Consider the following 18,388-nt stretch of genomic DNA (forward strand, 5'->3'; position numbering starts at 1 on the left):
CCATTTTTAACATCAAGGTGTTTGTCTTTTCCCTCTATGTTTACGCAAAAAAATTAATTTTAAGGATATTAACCTTTGTCATACATCTTGCAATTCATTTGCCCCTTTTAGTACTTTGTCTTTTAATGTTTCTTAGGGGGTTTTATGTACAAAAGTTTTAAACTTTAATAGATACATCAATCCCTTCCTTTTTCATGGTTCGTGCTCTGGAAGTCATGCTCATTGCTCAGAAGCGAATGAGATGGAAGAGAAAATTATTGTTTCAAAAAGAACAGAAAGCTGCTTTCCATGTGCTCCCTGAAAATTAGGAAAAACTATCAGCAAAGTGGGAAGCTGAGGGGGGCAGGAACTACCTTTAAAAGCTGAGGCCAGTACAACAGACACATGAAACAATGCTCAGCATCCCTTCTCATCAGGGAAATACAAATCAAAACCACACTGAGATACCACCTCACACCAGTCANCGCCACCACAGGGTCCAGACCAGACCTGTTTGAAGTTGGGCAGCTACCGGGTTGGTCACTTGCAAGTGAAGCTAGATGCTAATGTTTTCTCAGAATCTGCATATGCTTTTAAAAAAACATGTGTCTGAAGCATCCTTTGTTTAAAAAAAGAAACAAAAATCTTTGTTACAAAAATAACATGTCTGCTACCAAAGTTTCTGACTTCACAGAAGTTTGTAAAGTCAAAAGAGCACATTTCTAATCAGCCTCCTCGAAATGAAGTCTTGAAGGAGGGGCACTTTTAAACGTGTAGCAGCCTTCTGGACTTTTTGTCCCATGCATGCACTAATTATAATATATAATATGATATGATGTAGTATAATTCTCACTTTTAGGTCTACTTCCTTTTTTAAAACCTTTTTTTTAATGTGCATTTTTGAGAGAGAGAGTGAGCAAGAGAGGGGCAGAAAGAGAGGAAGACACAGAATCACACAGGGCTCAAACTCACAAACTGTGAGATCATGACCTGGGCCAAAGTCGGCCACTTAACCGACTGAGCCACCTAGGCACCCCTAAATGTGACATTTTTCTGTGGTCAATTGTGTCCATTTTTTTCTTTATTACTTTTGGATCATATAGCATATACAGGTAGGCTTTCCTTACTCAAAGATATGAAAATATATTTCTGTGTATGCTTTTTAGCACCATGACTGTTTTTTTTAACATTTAAGAATTTAACACAACTATAGTTTATTTTATTTTTTAAATGTTTATTTATTTTTGAGAGCGAGAGAAACAGAATGTGATCAGGGGAGGGGCACAAAAAGAGGGAAACACAGAATCTGAAGCAGGCTCCAGGCTCTGAGCTGTCAGCACAGAGCCAGATGTGGGGCTCAAATCCATGAACCATGAGATCATGACCTGAGCTGAAGTCGGCGCTTAACCGACAGAGCCAACCAGGTGCCCCAACTATAGTTTATTTTTGCGGATGATATGAGCAAGGAATCTGTCACACAGTCACTAAGTTAAATGTTCTATGTAGGTTTCCTTTTACCCAGGGATTGAGATCCATTGCTTTGACTTAATGTCATTTCCTGAGCAACTGAGATAATATTCATTATTTGTGCCTAAATTTTTTAAAAAAGCAAGCATAATTAAAAATTTTTTACTCACTCTAGCCTAAAGAAGCACAAAACTGGACACTTACTTTGGAAATCCGTCATCGGATGTTTTTTGTTTTTCCTTTTTTGCTTTTCTTTTTTTCTGTGGTTGGCTCTCTCGGTGCTTTTTTCTCCTGTGCGCATTCATCAATGCATCGTTTCTCTCCCTGACTCGCAAATGTCTTTCCTCTTCCTGAATCCTCGCTCACTTTTCCTTTCCTCTTCTTTAACCATCTGTCGTGTTAACCAGCATCAATGCCCTGCATGATTCGTTCTGGTTGTTCGATTGTATTCCGCGGACTCCACGCATTTTTGTTTGCTTGGGAACAAGTTTTTATTTACCTAACGCAATTTCAATAGAGTTGTAACATGTCTGCTAAACATAAGCTCTGGGGATTTCAAGCCTTTACAGCTGAGGCTCAGCATATATTTCTTTCTAATCACAAAGAATTTTAAATATAAAAAACGCCTTTTGAGAAAGAGAAAAAAATCCATTGTCATAATTCTTTCACACGCATACGTTTTCCAATACTTTTAATCATGGGATACATGTTTGTATGATGCTGGTCACTTAGGAACATTTACTATATTTCTACGCGGTCTTGTTAGAGACCAGGTAGCAGAATGGACAGAAAGCTTCTATTTGAAGCCTTGTCAACCAAAGGGGGATCCCGAGTTCGCCTCCCAGTTCCTCTTCTCTTTGAGGGGGGCTAGTAAAACCCACCCAAGGCTTTTGTGAGGATTAAAATGTGGGTAAGAAGAATGGCACCCCTAAGAGACACACCTGCTTTGGTAAAGGAGCACATCCGCAGGGTTGGGGGGTGTGTGTGTGTGTGTGTGTGTGTGCATGTGTGTGTGTTATTGCTGCTGTAAAAGAAGCAAACAAAAGAGCCACGTGGTTTGGCTCTCAGAGGGTAGGTTCCGCTGGTCTCACTTCAGTTCCTTTTGCAGGAAGAGCTCAGAATCACAAGGAAACTAACCCCAAACATGAGCCTCGCATGTAACATCGTAGCCGGCTGCCTTCTGCTTTTCATCCTTTCCACCCAAGGTAAGGGGGTGGGGGGGTCTCCACCGGAGCCCCTGGGGTGCGTAAGAGTCAAAGAGGTCACAGCCCAACTTCCTCTGGCGTTGAGTCTCAAGGTCTCACTGTCTTGCTTTTTTATAGGTGCGGCTCCTGAAAATGATCTCTTCTGGGGTACCCTGGGTCAGGACATCAACATGGACATTCCTGGTTTTGAAACGAATGATAGTATAGAAGATATAACATGGGAAAAAGACAAAAAGAGGGTGGCCCGGTTCCCAACTAGGAACAAGCCTAAGAATCAAGATGACAAATATATTGTATCGGTGAACGGAACTCTGAAAATTAAACAGCTGAGGATGGAGGATGAAGGTGCCTACAAAGTCCTTATGTATAATAAGAATGGAAAGAATGAGTTGGAAAGAACATTTCAACTGAAGATTCAAGGTAAGTCTATGTTCCCTAAATCCTTCCATCTCCATTTGGGTGCTATTGAGTAAGCTGGGGAATAGCATTTATGGAACGGCCCTGGCCTGACCTTGGCCTTGGGAGAACCCTAAAGAAAATCTAATGCATCTCTCCCACCTCAACGAGGGCTCCAATCCCATGGAAGAGATGAAGTGTACACTTGTGGAAGTACACGGCTGATAGATCCTTGACTCCTCTATCTGCCTAAAACTCTCTGGTCAGAGGTCACGGGGTTGCAGAGCTGAGTGTAGAACCCAGATGAAGGTGGTATCAGTCTGGAGGAGGGGAACTGACGGGCAGAAGGGAGTGGTCATTCCAAGCGGCTCATGAAGGAGCAAGCTGGGTGTGGGGCAGGCTGAGTGGAGAGCAATCAGTCTTCCATCCAGAGAGACAAGGCAAGCCAGGAGGCCCTGAGGCAGTAGTTCTCTGGCAGGAAAGGGCTGCATGTAATGAATTTAGAGATGAACAGCCCTTGTTTCATCAGGGCGCGATCAGAAGTGGAAGTTAACTTTTGCTGCTCTCTGTAGAAGATACTCCAGGTGTAGCTGTCTGTGTGTGGTGCTCTGGGAGGGCAGGTGTGCAGACTGAAGATGGGACAGGGAGCTGCTGCTATAATCCAAGTGAGTTTGGTGATCTGAAACTCAGACTGCCTGTTAGAGTCGACTGAGATCCAGGCAAAGTACTGATGCCTAGGTCCCAGCCCAGACCAATCAAACCCGAATTCCCCGGCATGGGGCCCAGGCCTCAGCGGTGTTCGAGCACCCCAGCCAACTCATGGGCACCCAAAGCATGACCACTGGCCTCGATGAAGGGTGCCCGTAAAATGAGGAAGCCAGGGACCCGGGGGGAAAAGATGTTCAAGATGACTTGGGTACAGTAGAGAAGGAAGAGAAAGTGAAATTAAATGACACTAAAGTTGAAAGTCCAGGGGGACACTTGGCTGGTGGAGGAGGGTGAGCAATAAGAGGAAGAGAAGCTTGGAGAGAAGGACAGGAACTCTAGCAGGAACAGGAGCCAGAGTTTCAGGGTGCAAATAAGTCACTATTTCTGTGCTTTGCACAGAAAATGTCACCAGAGGCGGGGGCCCTTCCCCCTCCCTGGGAGCCTGTTCCCAGCCCCCACTCTAGCAATCCGAGATGCTCCCGCTCCCTGCAAATGACAACTTTCCACACCCTCGGTCTGCAACCCTGAACGGAGAGACTATTCCAGAAATGGGGTGGGGCTAAGAATGGAGCCAGAAGGGGCCTCTGCTTCTGGGCTCTGGGGACACAGCTCCCACGACTCTTGTCCATAGGGGCCCAAGTGTCCTCTCCTGAACACGAGCCTTACACTTGGGTCTCATCCAGTAATGCTGTGATAATGGCTTCCCAGCTCGGTGCCAGCCCCCCTGCTCCGTGATCTTACTTAAGGTTTCCAACACCGCAGAGAGCATCCCCTTGTCACCCAGAGGGACAGAAGCAACTGGCCCAAATCTCACAGTTGGACAGGAGCAGGTTCAGGGTGCGTGTCCAGGATGGTGACATTTCCTCACCCCCCAAGCAGCTTTATTGACTTAGAATTCACATACTAGAAATTTATCCTTTTAAAGAGTACATTTCAATGGCTTTTGGTATATTCACAGAGGTAGGCCACCAGCCCACAAGTGATTGCAGAACATCTGCGTTACCCACAAATAAACCACACTTTCCTTGGCCAAAAGACAGAGATCTTTCCATGACGGGACAGGCGCCTGCTGAGTGTATGTATGTGTGTCAATGTCACATGGCATCTTAATTCAGTTTGTGGCCTGTTCCCCATTACTTGACACATGGCCTTCGGCAGATTCTCTGTCTGCTCTGAGCCTGATGGGTATTGTAATAACTCCATGGGGTATTCAGTGAGATAACAGAGCAAAGGTGCCCGGCAGCACCAGGGACCCAATACCCATTTGCTCGGTGCTAATGCCCTACCCCGCCCCTGTTTCTTCATGCTTCTGTAGTTTCGGTTTCCTTAATGAGGATGCTGCTACCCTTGGCTGAAGAGCATTGGAAGCTCTCTTAAAAGAGAGCTTAGGGGAGAATGAATAAATCCTAGCAACCTTGATCTAGGGGGTTCTCATGTACGTGATGTGCCCCCACTTGATCCAGCCATGCCTCTTCCAGGAAGCTACCTTACAGAGAGGACATTTACAAAGACATGGCTTCAAGAGCCTGCCCATCACTGTGTGGTTTATATTAGTGAAATACTGGAAAGGGTTGCAAAATTCCTTACATTACAAACTTATTCATTATGTTAAGAATACCTCATTTAAAAAGATGGAGGAGATAAATATCTCTCGATGTTCATAAAGGAAAGAACTTCATAACAGATCATCGGTAAGGGGGAAGAAGGCAGACTACAAAATCATATGATCCAGTTTTAGTTTTTAAAACATTATGTATATCTGTGTTATGTATAGAAAACATCTGATAAAGGTATACATCAAAACACTAACAACTATTGACTCTGGGTCGGAGAATTACATGGGATTTTTTAAGCTTGAAACATGTTGCTGTATCTGATCAATTTTTACAATGATTGGATGTTACTGTTAGAAATAGAAAAAAAAAAGATTCTTTCCATTTTGAGAAGGCAAGTAAACACCTTGACCTGACCCCTAGACCCTGCACTGCCCCTTCCTTGTAGACCCTCCATCCTGTTCATTCTGGATCCCAAAGAATTTTGTTAATTTCTGTTCATTTCTGCATGCCTATCTACTAGAGCAGAAATGACATCTGATGGGAAAATGCCCAGAGAAGATTCGTTGCCTGGGAGGCAGGGAGGGAGGGAGTCATTGAAAACGAAGCACTCAGGCTGCATAATTAATAGGGAGACACTGCGCAAGAAAGGTGGTAAGTCTGGGAAGAGAGAGTAAGGGTGAGAACAAGAAGAGAAGAAAAAGGCGGAGGTCAGACAGCTGAGAAGTAGTGGAGTTAGCATTTGGACCAGCCTTGTGTGAAGCCAAGGGCTTTTTCTTTCACGACACACCCTTGGAATATTCTTGTGTCAGAAAAAGAGAGGCAAGGAGTTGATGATTATGAATGTAACAGCGATCACCAATAACGTCAGTGCCTAACGATCTGTCCAGGGCTCGGTCACACGTTGTCTGTGTTATGACAAGTGAGGCGTGTTTTTCTTATCCATCTCTTACAGATGAGGTCCAGTGAGGCACAGTGAGGGGCCAAGTCGCTTTCCGGGGTGGTGGTGGTGGAGGGGCTGGTGCCCACTCACCCCAGAACTTGAGTCACATACCCGGCCCTCTCCTCCCAGGATCTGGTGGACGGAATAGTGTAGGGTTTGTGTGTGACCAAGGTCTCAGGCCACAGGGTAGGGTTCCAGGCTGCTTTGAAGCATTGCCCCCCTCAAGTTTTGGGGATCAGGGCATGGTAACTGTCTTTCCCATGCTCCTGAACTTGGGCTTAGAAGAGTGAGCTCCTCCCGTTATCTGCCATTTATTAGTGGGTGCCCTTAGATCACCATTTAACCTCTCAGGGCTTTGGGCATGTCCATTGTAAGCGGCAAGAAAAATCAGTCTCTTCTCTTCTTTAGGATTAAATGATATCACGTATGTGAAAACACTTTAAGGTATAAAATAGCACACGAACATTTGACATGATACAGTTTTTGGCTCATATAATGTATCTACGAACTTCATAAAAATTGTTCTGAGTGTGCTGTATTTAAAAAAATGATTTTCAAAACTAGCTAGTGGTCTGGGGAATTGTTCCCTGGCCCCGGACAGACTCCATTCCCCCCTCTATAAATAACCATGTCAATTAAAATCAGAAAATTGACTACTAGGAGTCGGATCTTTTTTTTTTTTCCAGAGAAGATCTCAAAACCTAAGATCACCTGGAATTGTACCGCCAAAATGCTGTTCTGTGAGGTAGCGAATGGAACTGACATTGAACTGAAACTGTATCTCAATGAGAGCAAAGTCAGAACGGCTCCTTCGAAGAACATCTCCCACCCGTTGAAAAACAGGTGGAAGAAGACATCAGTCAAGTGCATGGCAAAGAACAAAGTCAGCGAGGAAAGCACTGTGGAGACCAGCAGTTGCTCAGGTGTGTGGCAAGCACTGGTCAGACATGCCAAGCTCATTTGGCAAAACCCAGCCTGCCAAGTTCAGGGCAGAGACTCGCCCCGGGGCACGGGGGACTGGACTGGGAGGCCGCCCTTTGAAAACACACCTCTTCCTCCTGGAAACCTTCAGGGGAAGCCTTGGAGGAGAGAGGGGCATGGTGTTCTGTGGTTACCCATCTTGGGCAGCCTTCCGCGGGGCACAATTTCCCCTCCAGCAATGGAAAAGATCCTCTTCTGGGAGAAAGGATTGCCCCATGGAAGCCATAGAAGGAGAGGTTGTGGTTTATCTCATGCCAGCCCCCATTTCCCAGAGAGGTAAACTGACTTGCCCCAGGTCCCTCGGCTAGTCAGTGACCAGGATTGTGACTCCCAGGGAAATGATGGAGAAGGGAGCAAAAAAGATTACTTTCTAGAAAAGAGATGGGCAGTACCTCCTACCAAGAGCAAAGGTAGAAGGGGAGGAGAAACCCAGAAGTCAGGGGGGCACTGGGAGAGGGCATGCTCAGGGCAGGGCCAGGAAGGACAGTGGACACAGTGAGGCGACGCTCCTCCCACCGCAGAGCTGACGGCCCCGCTCGGTGCCAGCACCAGGAAGTCCTGAAACCTGAATTTCAACCCTTCCCCCGAGTCCCCGCAGGACACGGCCCCGGAAGTAATTCTTGAGAGGCAGCCTGCGGTTCTGGGCGCTCTGGGAACCAGGCCGCGGCTTCTAGTTCGGGTCTGTCCAAATTTAGCAGGATGACCCTCCCCCCTCTCTGGGCTTCCGTCTCCGGGTCCACAGAGAGGAGGAGCGCCATGGCTCCGAGAGTCTCTTCTTCCGGTGCCCTGTGCTCACCTTTCCCGCGCTGCCTGGCTAACCCCTCTGAAGGGTCCCTGAGTTCCTCCAGGGACCAGGGCTGCTCAGCCACCTCAGAAGCAGCCCTGAGCTGGAGCGACGTCAGAAGTGAGGCGTTTTGATACACGCTTTCAATTCATTATCTGTCGCTGAAAAACAGATTGCTTGGTTAGTGGCTTCCAGCAACAGCTCCTGTGTCCCAGTGTCTGTCGTGAGTCCTGAGTCTGGGAGTGCCTTTGCTGGGGGTTCTGGCTCAGTCTTCGTGAGGGCTGCAGGCAAGACACCGGCAGGGACCGCAGTCGTGTCGGTCAGGCCCAGGCTCTGTGTGGGGAGGGTGCACTTCCGGGTTCACGGGGACCTTTGGGCCGCCTCACAAGATGGCTGCCCTCCACCGTCTAAGAGAGAGCAAGTGCTCAGGACCAAAGCCACAGGCTCTTTGTCACTTCATCTCAGGAGAAATACCCCATCACTTCTGCTGCGTTCTCTTCTCTGGGAGCAACTCAGTAAGCCTGGCCCACGCGCTCAGGAGGGGCGCTCAGAGATAGGGATACCAGGGGGGACTGTGGGGGACATCTTAGAGTCTGCCTACCACACACTTAGGCCAGCATCACTTCACCCTCACGTTGGTCCCCAGCCATGGCTCCGCACCCCTGCCATCACGAAGGCTCCCTTGACTTCGCAGCCTCTTGTCCCCCTTCAGGGAGCCCTTAATTAGAGTTGCCAGACTTGGCAAATAGGGAAGACAGCATAAGTATCTTCTAAGTATCTTCGTGGGATATACTTATGCTAACAGTTATCCATGGTTCATCCAAAATGCAAATGAACCTGGGTTTCCCGTGTTTTATCAGGCAACCCCGTGTTTCATGTTTATTCTCACCAGATCCCAGCGGGATAGAAAGGCATGTGCATCGGGGACAGAGCGAGTCGGGAAGGGCCTCGGGAGAAGCCAAGGCTCGAAGGTTGAACATTTGTGTCCCTTCCTCTGTGGGGCAGAGCAGACGTCAGTCCAGAGAAGGGATGTTCGTGAAAGAGAAGGGAAGGATACCCGGGGGGAGGGGTACAGGTGCTCTTCAGGACGCTCAAAGGGATCGCTGTCAAGGGCCAAGCCAGAGAGGGGGAAGGACAAGACTAAGCATTTGGCTCAGCAAAGGTGAGCCTCTCCTTGAAACTGAAACACTGAGGGAGCTGCAGGTTTGGATGCAGAAGACAGACCCCCTCCAGGAGCGTCCAGGGGCGTCTTCTCCAGGAGGGCATCCAGGAAGCAGTGTGCATGGATTCAGAGATGGCGAGGGTGTGGTTTTGAGTGACGGAGCCCCGGCTGCCTCTGAGACAGGCTGGAAGGTTCCCTGTGGAGAGGACCCCAGGTGCCCTGCAGGGCCGTGCCTGCATTTCCCTCCCAGTGCCCCCAGACAGGGCTGTGGCCACCCCACGGCCACAGGGCTCAGCCCGCACTCCCTGACCTGTGTCCCCAAGAGAGATTCCAGCAGCCTCTGGCTCCAGCCCGTGGAGTCTAAAGGACCCCGATGCTTTCTTGGCCGCATGGAATGGGAGCTTAGGGTCCTGCCTGCTTTTTGAATGGAAGCACCTTCTTCCGCAGGGTAGGGAGAGGTTGTATTAGTGGCAGGCAAAGAATGGGGCAGAGAGGGAGCTGAGGAAAGAGAATTAACAAACTACTGCAGCCGGAAGAGCTGTTCGGTTTGGCTCCCGGGCCCCTGGCTTACTCCCCAGGACCCATCCAGGGTTTTCCATGTGACAGGGTCTTCCTGGTCTGGAAGAGGGTTTCCCTGGGTCGCTGGCTGAGCTCCAGTTTGTTCTCCAGATGCTCCAGCCCCCTGACACCCAGCCCCAGCTGCTGCCTCTCTAACTGCTGCTGACTCACAAAGGGTGGCCAGCCAGCACCTCTCCCGGCAAATGGCTCCCAGAAACACCAGGGCACAGGGCTCTGCTGAGAACAAGACCTCACCCCTGTGCATTGGTTTACAGTTTACAAAGCACTTTCACATCCATTATCTGATTGACTCCAACAGCCACCCTGTGATGTAAGTTTCATGATCTCCCTTTTATGAAGAATGGAACAGGCGCAGAGAGGTGGAGTCACTCACCAAAGGTCACACAACTCTTGCCTAGGAGAGCCTGGATTCAAACCCATTTCTCAGAACACTGAGCTGTTGGCATCCGCGTTGCATTACAGCAGTGGGAGGTCTGTGAACTGAAGATCAAGTCCATGGCTGCTGCTAACTTACTTACTGTGTGTGTGAGGTTCTCTCAGGGGCCAGGGAAAATCTGGGAGTGGGGGGCTGGCCAGCAGGCTCGACAGCTGAAAGATTTACCCCTGAGTCTTTGGAAAATTCCTGGTTGAGAGGGTGAGAGGAAAAAAAAATGGTGTAGGAGGCAGTCAGAGGTGAAGGTGGACAAATAGTGCAGAAACATGGACCCACAGGATCTGCTTAAAGGAACTACTCAGAAACAGATGCTGTGTGGCCTCAGGTAATTCATCCTCCCTCTCTGGGCCTGACTGTGAAACTAGAAGGTGATGCTAGATTATCTCTCAACTCCTCCTCAGAGCTAAACTTCTGCGACTTGCTCCTTGATTAGGAGCAGTGGCCCATGTCCTGGCACATGAGGAATTTGGCATTTCGAGGCCAGAGCAGCTGTCCCCCCAGGAGCCATCTGGGGGGGTTGCTGATCCTGAACCCTGCACCCTTTCAGAGGCTGACACAACTGAGAGCCTCTATCAGCTCAGCTTTTCTGTGGTTGAAAAGTCCCATCAAGCTGTTTTATCTGCGTCACGTGGTAGTTGGGAGTCCTTGGCCAGGGCGACAAGATGGCTGCTCTGGCCAGGACCCCTCCCCTCCATCCATGTGTGTTCCTCTTGCAGAGAAGCATCTGGACATCTATTTCATTATTGGCATTTGTGGAGGAGGCACCATCTTCGTCATCTTTATGGCTCTACTCATCTTCTACATCAACAAAAGGAAAAAACAGAACCAGAGAAGGAATGGTAAGCTTCCCCCCCACCTCCCCACTTCTGTCCCTCTGCAGCGCCCCCCGTGACCCCCATGGCAAAATCCCCGTGGCAACAACTCATGCGGAATGACACATTGAGTCTGGAAAGGAAATAATGGAGATGGGGTCGTTTCAGAATGTCAGGGTTATAACCAGTGGTGGCAGTTTGTTCCATTCTGTGGTTAGCTTGATCTTTGAAAAACACATTCTCGGTGGCGACAGCAGGAGAGCTTTGAGAAGCCAAATCCCGGCTGGCCTCCTGGAATCCACCACCGAGGCTGCCTCGGTGAAAGCCTGTGTGGACCGATCTTGAATGAGCCACACACCTCTCCGTGGGTAGAATGGTTAGTGTCAAACGTCGTTTTTCTGTGAACAAACATCTCGTCCTCTCTTGAGAGAGTGTGGCCCAAGATGTGTCGAGGACCAAGGTCCTAGGAACGCAGGTAAACTTTCAGGGCCCCGCAAGGACACGTATGGTCTAAAGCCAGGGTTTTATACCCCCTTTTCCAATTTGTTGTCTGGACGGGATATGCCAGTCCCGGGACGGAGTCTTCCTGAAGTCAGGCCTCTCCAATAGCCCACCGGGAGTGAAAATGCTGGGCTCATAAGTGGGGAGCTGGCTCAAGGAGCACACAGTACAGGCCACCCAAGGCAGTGAGTTCTGAAGACGGTGCATCAGCTGGCCCCGCGGGCTCTGGGGTGCGGGGTGGTGCCCCATGCCGTAGGAAGGTCCAGCAAGGTCCGGCCGTGCAGCCAGACGAGCAGACCCTTGGTCTCTGTGCACTCTGCCCTTCGCTGTAGGGCTGGGTCCCCTCACTCTGGGTCTCTCCCTAGAGTGGGTCCGGGATGCCCATGCCGGCCACCTGCAGCCCCACACAAATCAGGACGGGGGCTGAACCTGCCCCAGTAGGGGCGGCCTTGAGCCCCTTTTGGATTTCGCTTGCTTCCTTCAGACGTTTTGCCTTGGGTCTCCTTCAGGCCCCTGCTCCTCAGCCCCACGTCCTGCCAGGCTTCTTNCTTTCCAGCATCCCTGCCCGCCTGGAGTAGAATTGCTGGCTGAGTCCCACAGGCGCCCAGAGGTCCCTCACCTCCGTGCCCTGTTCAGTTGCTTCTCTGCCCAAGCCCCCCTGCATTTCCCCAGCACCTGAAGCTCCAAGATCACGTATTCCTCCGTCACAGCCCACGCACACCACCCCACAACAAGGCGATCCCTGCTTTCACCAGGCCACAGTGACCGATATGATCATTAGCTGACATTGACAAGCAGTCGCTTGTCACAGGCAGTTATTTATGTCTGTAACACAAGGCTTCTTACCCACTGTCCTCTCCAAGTTTCTCAGTGACCTTATGAGATAGATAATATCCAAAGGGGTGAGGAAATGTAAGTTCACTGAGGGTAAGTGATTTCCTCCCGGAGCCCTGCAGCTCTGCCCGCACCTCCCTGGGCTCTCAGCAGAGATGGACATTGTGGTTTGCAGTTCCGGTTCACGTCACTTGACTTGAGGCTTCCTGAGGGTAGGGTTTGTATCTGAGCCATTGCTGCTGCTTAGCAAGGGCACCCGATCTCAGACGACAGGGAGTAGGTGAAGAACAAAGTCACAGGATGGTGGGTGAGTAGACCGGTAAACAAATGTGCAGCCCAAGCTGGCCTTACAGGGAAGCTTCCCCATGGCCCCACTGCTGGGAACTGGGGTCAGGGTCAATGTCCTGTCCACAGCCTCCTGGCATACCCACGGCTACCTCAGGCCACCAGAGGTGGGGAAAAGGATGGGGTTTTCCCCTCCTGTGCCCTTGACCTTTTGTGCTTAGAGCGCTCTGGCCCCTCATGTGCCGCAACCACATTGTTAGACTCTGAGTCTTCACATTCAAAGGGGCCTGAGGCCACATTTCCAGCTGTTGGGGAGGCTGTTTGAAGGGCAGCCCCACCTGAAGTTACAGGGAGATGTTCAGAGGGGGCGTGCCCACTCCGTACTGACACGCAAGGCCTTTCATGATCTCAGGAGGACACCCTCTTCCTGGCTCCCGTGGGAGGCCTCCAAGGATGGCTTTGGACAGAGAGACTGGGCCCCCTCCCTCATAGCCCAGGAAGGCCCGAGGGGCCAGCAGGGCCCCCCAGGCCTTGACAAGTGGAGCCTCCTCACAGATTGCCCGTGTGACTTTAAGGCAGCAAAGGCACAACCATGTTCCTGGAAGCTGTGGCCCTGCCTCCGTGGATGGCAGTCATGCATCATGGAAAATTCTGGAGGGGTGACGGGAAGAAACATTCTTTCCCTTCCGGGACCAAGGGGATGGGGCTTGCTTGTGAATTTCTGAGAAATTCGTAGACACGAGTTAAGTTTCTAAGGACGAAAAAGCACCTTTGCTCATGTTCCTTACAACAATGCCGGATGAAAGGTAGATCTAAGAGGGAAGCCCACCTGAAGGCAGGCTGTTACTGACGCCCCCTCTGACTACTGAGCCCCTCCTAAGGGCTCTAACCACAGGGGCCCCTCAGGGCATGGTCTCTAGGATAACCCAGAGGCAGGGTGCTGAGGTCTGAGTGCCATCTCCAAGTCCTCAGGGATGCCCAGGCACAAAGGCCTCCCCCTACCCCCTACTCTCTGCCTCTGGCTCTCACTCTACCCTGCTGGCCGGCACGCCTCCTACAGGATCTGGAAATTTTACAGGGTAGAGGTGGCTTCTGCCTCCTCATCGCACCCCTCTGAACAGCTAGCCTGGCATCTTGCACGTAGGCAGTGCACTCAATAAACATTTACAGCGATCCTATCTTTACCGAGAGACTCCTGTCTGAGTTTGTGTCATTGCAGGGGAAGAGCTGGAGATAAGAGCGTGCCGAGTGACCACGAAGGAAAAGGGCCTGAAGTCCTGCCAGGTCCCGGGATCGACTCCTCAAAGTCCAGCCGCGTCCGGGCCCCCTCCACCGCCTAGTCACCGGCCCCAGGCCCCTGGCCACCGGCCACCGCCCCCTGGCCACCGGGCCCAGCACAACCAGCAGAGAAAGGCCCCTCCTCCGCCAGCGACGCAGGTACATCAGCAGAAAGGCCCGCCTCTCCCCAGGCCTCGAGTGCAGCCCAAAGCTCAGCGTGGGGCCACAGGAAGCTCGTAACTCTGTCTCCGGCCACGGTTGTCCCCGTCCTCACGCTAAAAGAGAGAGAAATTGTTCTTTCCCATAAAGGCACCGTGGAGTTTCTCCGCTGTGAGCGTGAGCACCTGCACTTCCATCGAGTGTGTTCTGCGGTCGGATTGTCACCCCCTGGGCGCCTGCCTGGGCCGCGGCCGTGTCTGCGTCTCCTAGCTTGCCCATGTGCTCTAACACCTGGAGCCTCTGGGCTCCTCAGAGATTCTTGTCACACCTGCAAGGGCTGGCCGTGCGGGTGCCGGCCTCGGGAGGGGGGGGGCCACTGGCCTCTGAGTCCTCGCCTCCCCTTCAGATCATGTGCAGATGTGAGATGTCCTGTGCGCTGGGGCCTGGCTGCAAGCCATCTGCCAGCTCAGAGACACCCTTGGGCTTCTTCTGTCCCTGGTGGATGCTTGCCGGCCATCTGGGAGGCAGAAGTGAAATAAAAGCTTTCATTTGACCTCAGNGGCCGTGTCTGCGTCTCCTAGCTTGCCCATGTGCTCTAACACCTGGAGCCTCTGGGCTCCTCAGAGATTCTTGTCACACCTGCAAGGGCTGGCCGTGCGGGTGCCGGCCTCGGGAGGGGGGGCCGCTGGCCTCCGAGTCCTCGCCTCCCCTTCAGATCATGTGCAGATGTGAGATGTCCTGTGCGCTGGGGCCTGGCTGCAAGCCATCTGCCAGCTCAGAGACACCCTTGGGCTTCTTCTGTCCCTGGTGGATGCTTGCCGGCCATCTGGGAGGCAGAAGTGAAATAAAAGCTTTCATTTGACCTCAGTGTCTGCTCCTTGTAGAAAGAAGGCCAGCATCCGGCTGTTGGATAAGAAAGGGGCTGGGTGTGTATGTGATGGCAGGACCCAGCTCGGTCACCCCAACTCACCCGGACCACCTAACTGCCCCCCCACAACAGCCACAATGTGCTCCCCAGGTCTCAGCCACTAGGCTGGCCCGACAGGCCTTCTGTAGGCTTGTCTAAGGGATCGAAACCTCTATGTGCAAACTATAAGAAAGGGCATCAGCAAATGTAATTGTTTGCGTCTTGCTTCCTCGACTGTTCAGACATGGTCATGACGATCTGTAGAATCGTCCCTGAAAAGAAGGGAATCCACGAATACTAGGAGGTGCCATGAGCCTATCAAATACCGCCAAAGGGCAGGCAGAGAGCCACCTCGGTGGAATCAAATCCTGCGTGTCTTAAATGGCCATTAGGGAAAGATCATACCCATCCTCAGCTAGCGGCCACATGCTAACTGCGCTGGGGGAAGTGGGAGGGAAAAAAAACCCCAGTTTTCAGTTAAGGTTTAAAACGATAGGCGGGGAGGAGGCACCTGCTTTGAAATGTTGGTGCCATGTTTGTGGTCCCATCCGCCCTCCTTCTCCTGGCTTCTTAGACTTGCTAAACCTTGTCAAGATGGGGCAGGAAGCTCTGAGGTCTAAACCACAAAGTCTATGTATATTCAGGGCTTCCTGTGAGAGCTCACCGAGGGTGGAATCGCTCTTGTCTCTAACCCTCAGTGTCTGTGCATTAACACCCGGACTCCATTATTCGGGATGATGGCGAATGGACCCCCACAGCCTCCTGAAATTCAGACCCGAAATCCAGCCAAGTAGCAGTTATCATGGGGTCTCCCTGGTGGGGAGATGAAGGTCCTGGCTCTGGCTTGTTCTCCTTCCTCACGACGGCCCTGAGTGATCCCATCAGCCCTCCTGCCCACGTGGCTCATTCCCAGTCGCTTCATGAAGCTTCTCTGGCCTTCCCGCCCCGGGCCCACCTTTCTTCTGAAGTCCTGTGACGTTACAGATGGTACAGCGTTCCTGCATTCAACAAACATTTACTGAACGCCTCTGTCCCAGGCTCCGTGCTGGGTGGTAGGAAACCAGGGGCGTATGGTTGCATCTCTGCCCAGACTCAGCTTACAGTCCAGAGAGGGGAGGACAAAGGTAATGCAGCTTGGTAAGTGGAGGTCAGGGGCAAGTACAAGAGCCTAGAGGAAGGACTTTGAATCCACACTGAATGCAGGAATGGGGGTGATATGGAAGGCTTCCTGGAGGAAGTGGCATTTGAATTGAGTCATCATAAATCAATAGCGCTGGTGAAATAAATGTGCAGAATCACCCGTGTACGGGGAACTGCATGAACAAGGTTCACATCAGCTACCTGTTTATACAGCTATGCTTTTCCCTTTTCTTTCTTTTTTTAATTTTTTTAATGTTTATTTATTTTTGAGAGAAAGAGAGAGAGTGCAGGCAGGGGATAAGCAGAGAGAGGGAGACACAGAATCTGAAGCAGGCTCCAGGCTCTGAGCTGTTGGCACAGAGCCCGACGCAGGGCTCGAACCCACAAAGTGCAAGATCATGACCTGAGCTGAAGTCGGACACTTAACCGACTGAGCTACCCAGGCACGCCTTGTTATTCCCTTCCCAACTACTGTGTTTCATCAATTTGAAGATACCACTGATTCTAAGTGGCATCAGTATTTTGCATACCATACACAAGAAAGAATACTTTCTATTGCCTTGTAACAAATGCTAAGATACAATCCATTTTTAGCCACAACTCCATTTCCAAGATGTAAAATGTAAAAAAAAAAAAAAAGTAAAAAAATGTAAATGTAAAAAAAAAATGCTTTTAAAATCAATGAANACTCTCTGTCTCAAAAATAAATAAACATAAAAAATGTTTTTAAATAAAAATATTTATTTAAATAAAAAATAAAATAAAATCAATGAAAGCTTCCTAAGGACAATGACAATTTCTCAGTGTTATGTCTAGCACTTTGTTGAAAATATCACTAGCCGATTGATTGAATAGGTAAGGACGGTCCTGTCAAAGGAAGGGCAGGGAATATCTGTGGCATCTACAGACAAAAGACACAGTCCCTGCCCTGTTGCAGTCTCCACTGTCAGACGGAAGACATGGGCTTTGCTCAAGATTTATGCTGCCATCACTCACATGTCTGGTGTTGTGTGACCTTCCAGTGATCCTGTCCTGGACTTTCTAGGAAATGGTTGGGCCAGCTGCATGAGAATAGATTGTGGATAAAATAACTTAAAAAAAAATGAGGTGTCCAACTGGCTCAGTCGGAGGAGTGTGTGACTCTTGACCTTGGGGTCATGAGTTTATGCCCCACACTGGGTGTAGAGATTACTTAAATAAATAAACAACTTAAAAGAAAGAAATACCAATGATTCCATAGGCTAGGTTGGGGCCCAAGCCCCTGTTTGTTTTTTTTTTTAATGTTTATTTTTGAGAGAGAGAGAGACAGAGTGTGAGTGGGGGAGGGGCAGAGAGAGAGGCAGACACAGAATCTGAAGCAGGCTCCAGGCTCTGAGCTGTCAGCACAGAGCCTGATGTGGGGCTTGAACTCATGAACCGTGAGACTGTGACCTGAGCTAAAGACAGACACTCAACCGACTGAGCCACCCGGGCGCCCTGTGTTTTAACAGGCTCTCCAGGTGATTCCAACAGACATTCAGGTTGGGGAAGCACTGGGATTTTGGTCCTCAGATTATTCATCATCAGTGGGTGGCCAAACTTGAAGTCTTATGGATAATATGACATTGTAGGAAAGACGGTGACAGCCCAGTTAAATAACCCTCCACTGGGTGCCTGGATGGCTTGGTTAGTTGAGCGTCTGACTTTGGCTCAAGTCACGATCTTGAGGTTTGTGGGTCTCAGCCCTGCATCAGACTCTGTGCAGAGCCTGCTTGGGATTCTCTCTCTCTCCCTTTCTGCCCCTCCTCCACTTGTGCTTTCTCTCTCTCTCTCTCTCTCTCTCTGTGTGTCTCAAAATAAATAACCTTAAAAAGAAAAAAAGAAAAAAGAAAAAAAGATAATCCTCTGCAGGGAACTTCCAAGACAAGGAAGTTGGAAAAAATATCCAGGTAATTCAAGAGACCAAAGCAACAGAGATTGTCAGAGGAAAGTGTAGTCTTTTCAACTGTTTTTTTAAGATGTTTTTTATTTATTTCTGAGAAAGAGAGAGAGACAGAGCATGAGCAGGGGAGGGTCAGAGAGAGAAGGAGATACAGAATCTGAAGCAGGCTCCAGACTCTGAGCTGTCAGCACAGAGCCCAACGTGGGGCTCGAACCCATGAACCATGAGATCATGACCTGAGCCGAAGTTGGACGTTTAACCGACTGAGCCACCCAGGTGCCCCGAAAAATGTAGTCTTTTTGACAGCCACGCCTGGCCTCCCTAAAAGTCAGTCTAACCCCAGCAGCTGGGCCAGCCTGGC

General features: G+C 50.2%; 1 protein-coding gene across 2 annotated transcripts; it reads left to right on the forward strand.

Moving 5' to 3' along the window:
* The first annotated feature begins 2,542 nt into the window (after nt 1–2,542).
* On the forward strand, nt 2,543–14,612 carry CD2 (CD2 molecule). Of its 2 annotated transcripts, none has more exons than XM_077767273.1 (5): nt 2,543–2,651; nt 2,769–3,071; nt 6,938–7,174; nt 10,907–11,029; nt 13,842–14,612. In XM_077767273.1, the coding sequence occupies exons 1-5, from the start codon at nt 2,591–2,593 to the stop codon at nt 14,138–14,140; spliced, it is 1,023 nt and encodes a 340-aa protein (XP_077623399.1). In that variant the 5' UTR covers nt 2,543–2,590; the 3' UTR covers nt 14,141–14,612. The 2 variants fall into 2 exon arrangements, with proteins under 2 accessions (XP_077623399.1, XP_077623407.1); XM_077767281.1 differs by having other exon boundaries at nt 10,912–11,029; nt 13,842–14,062.
* Nucleotides 14,613–18,388: the final 3,776 nt, after the last annotated feature.

The sequence above is a fragment of the Crocuta crocuta genome, unplaced genomic scaffold (genome assembly GCF_008692635.1).
Source record: "Crocuta crocuta isolate KB4526 unplaced genomic scaffold, BGI_CrCroc_1.0 scaffold180, whole genome shotgun sequence".
Classification (NCBI taxonomy): domain Eukaryota; kingdom Metazoa; phylum Chordata; class Mammalia; order Carnivora; family Hyaenidae; genus Crocuta; species Crocuta crocuta.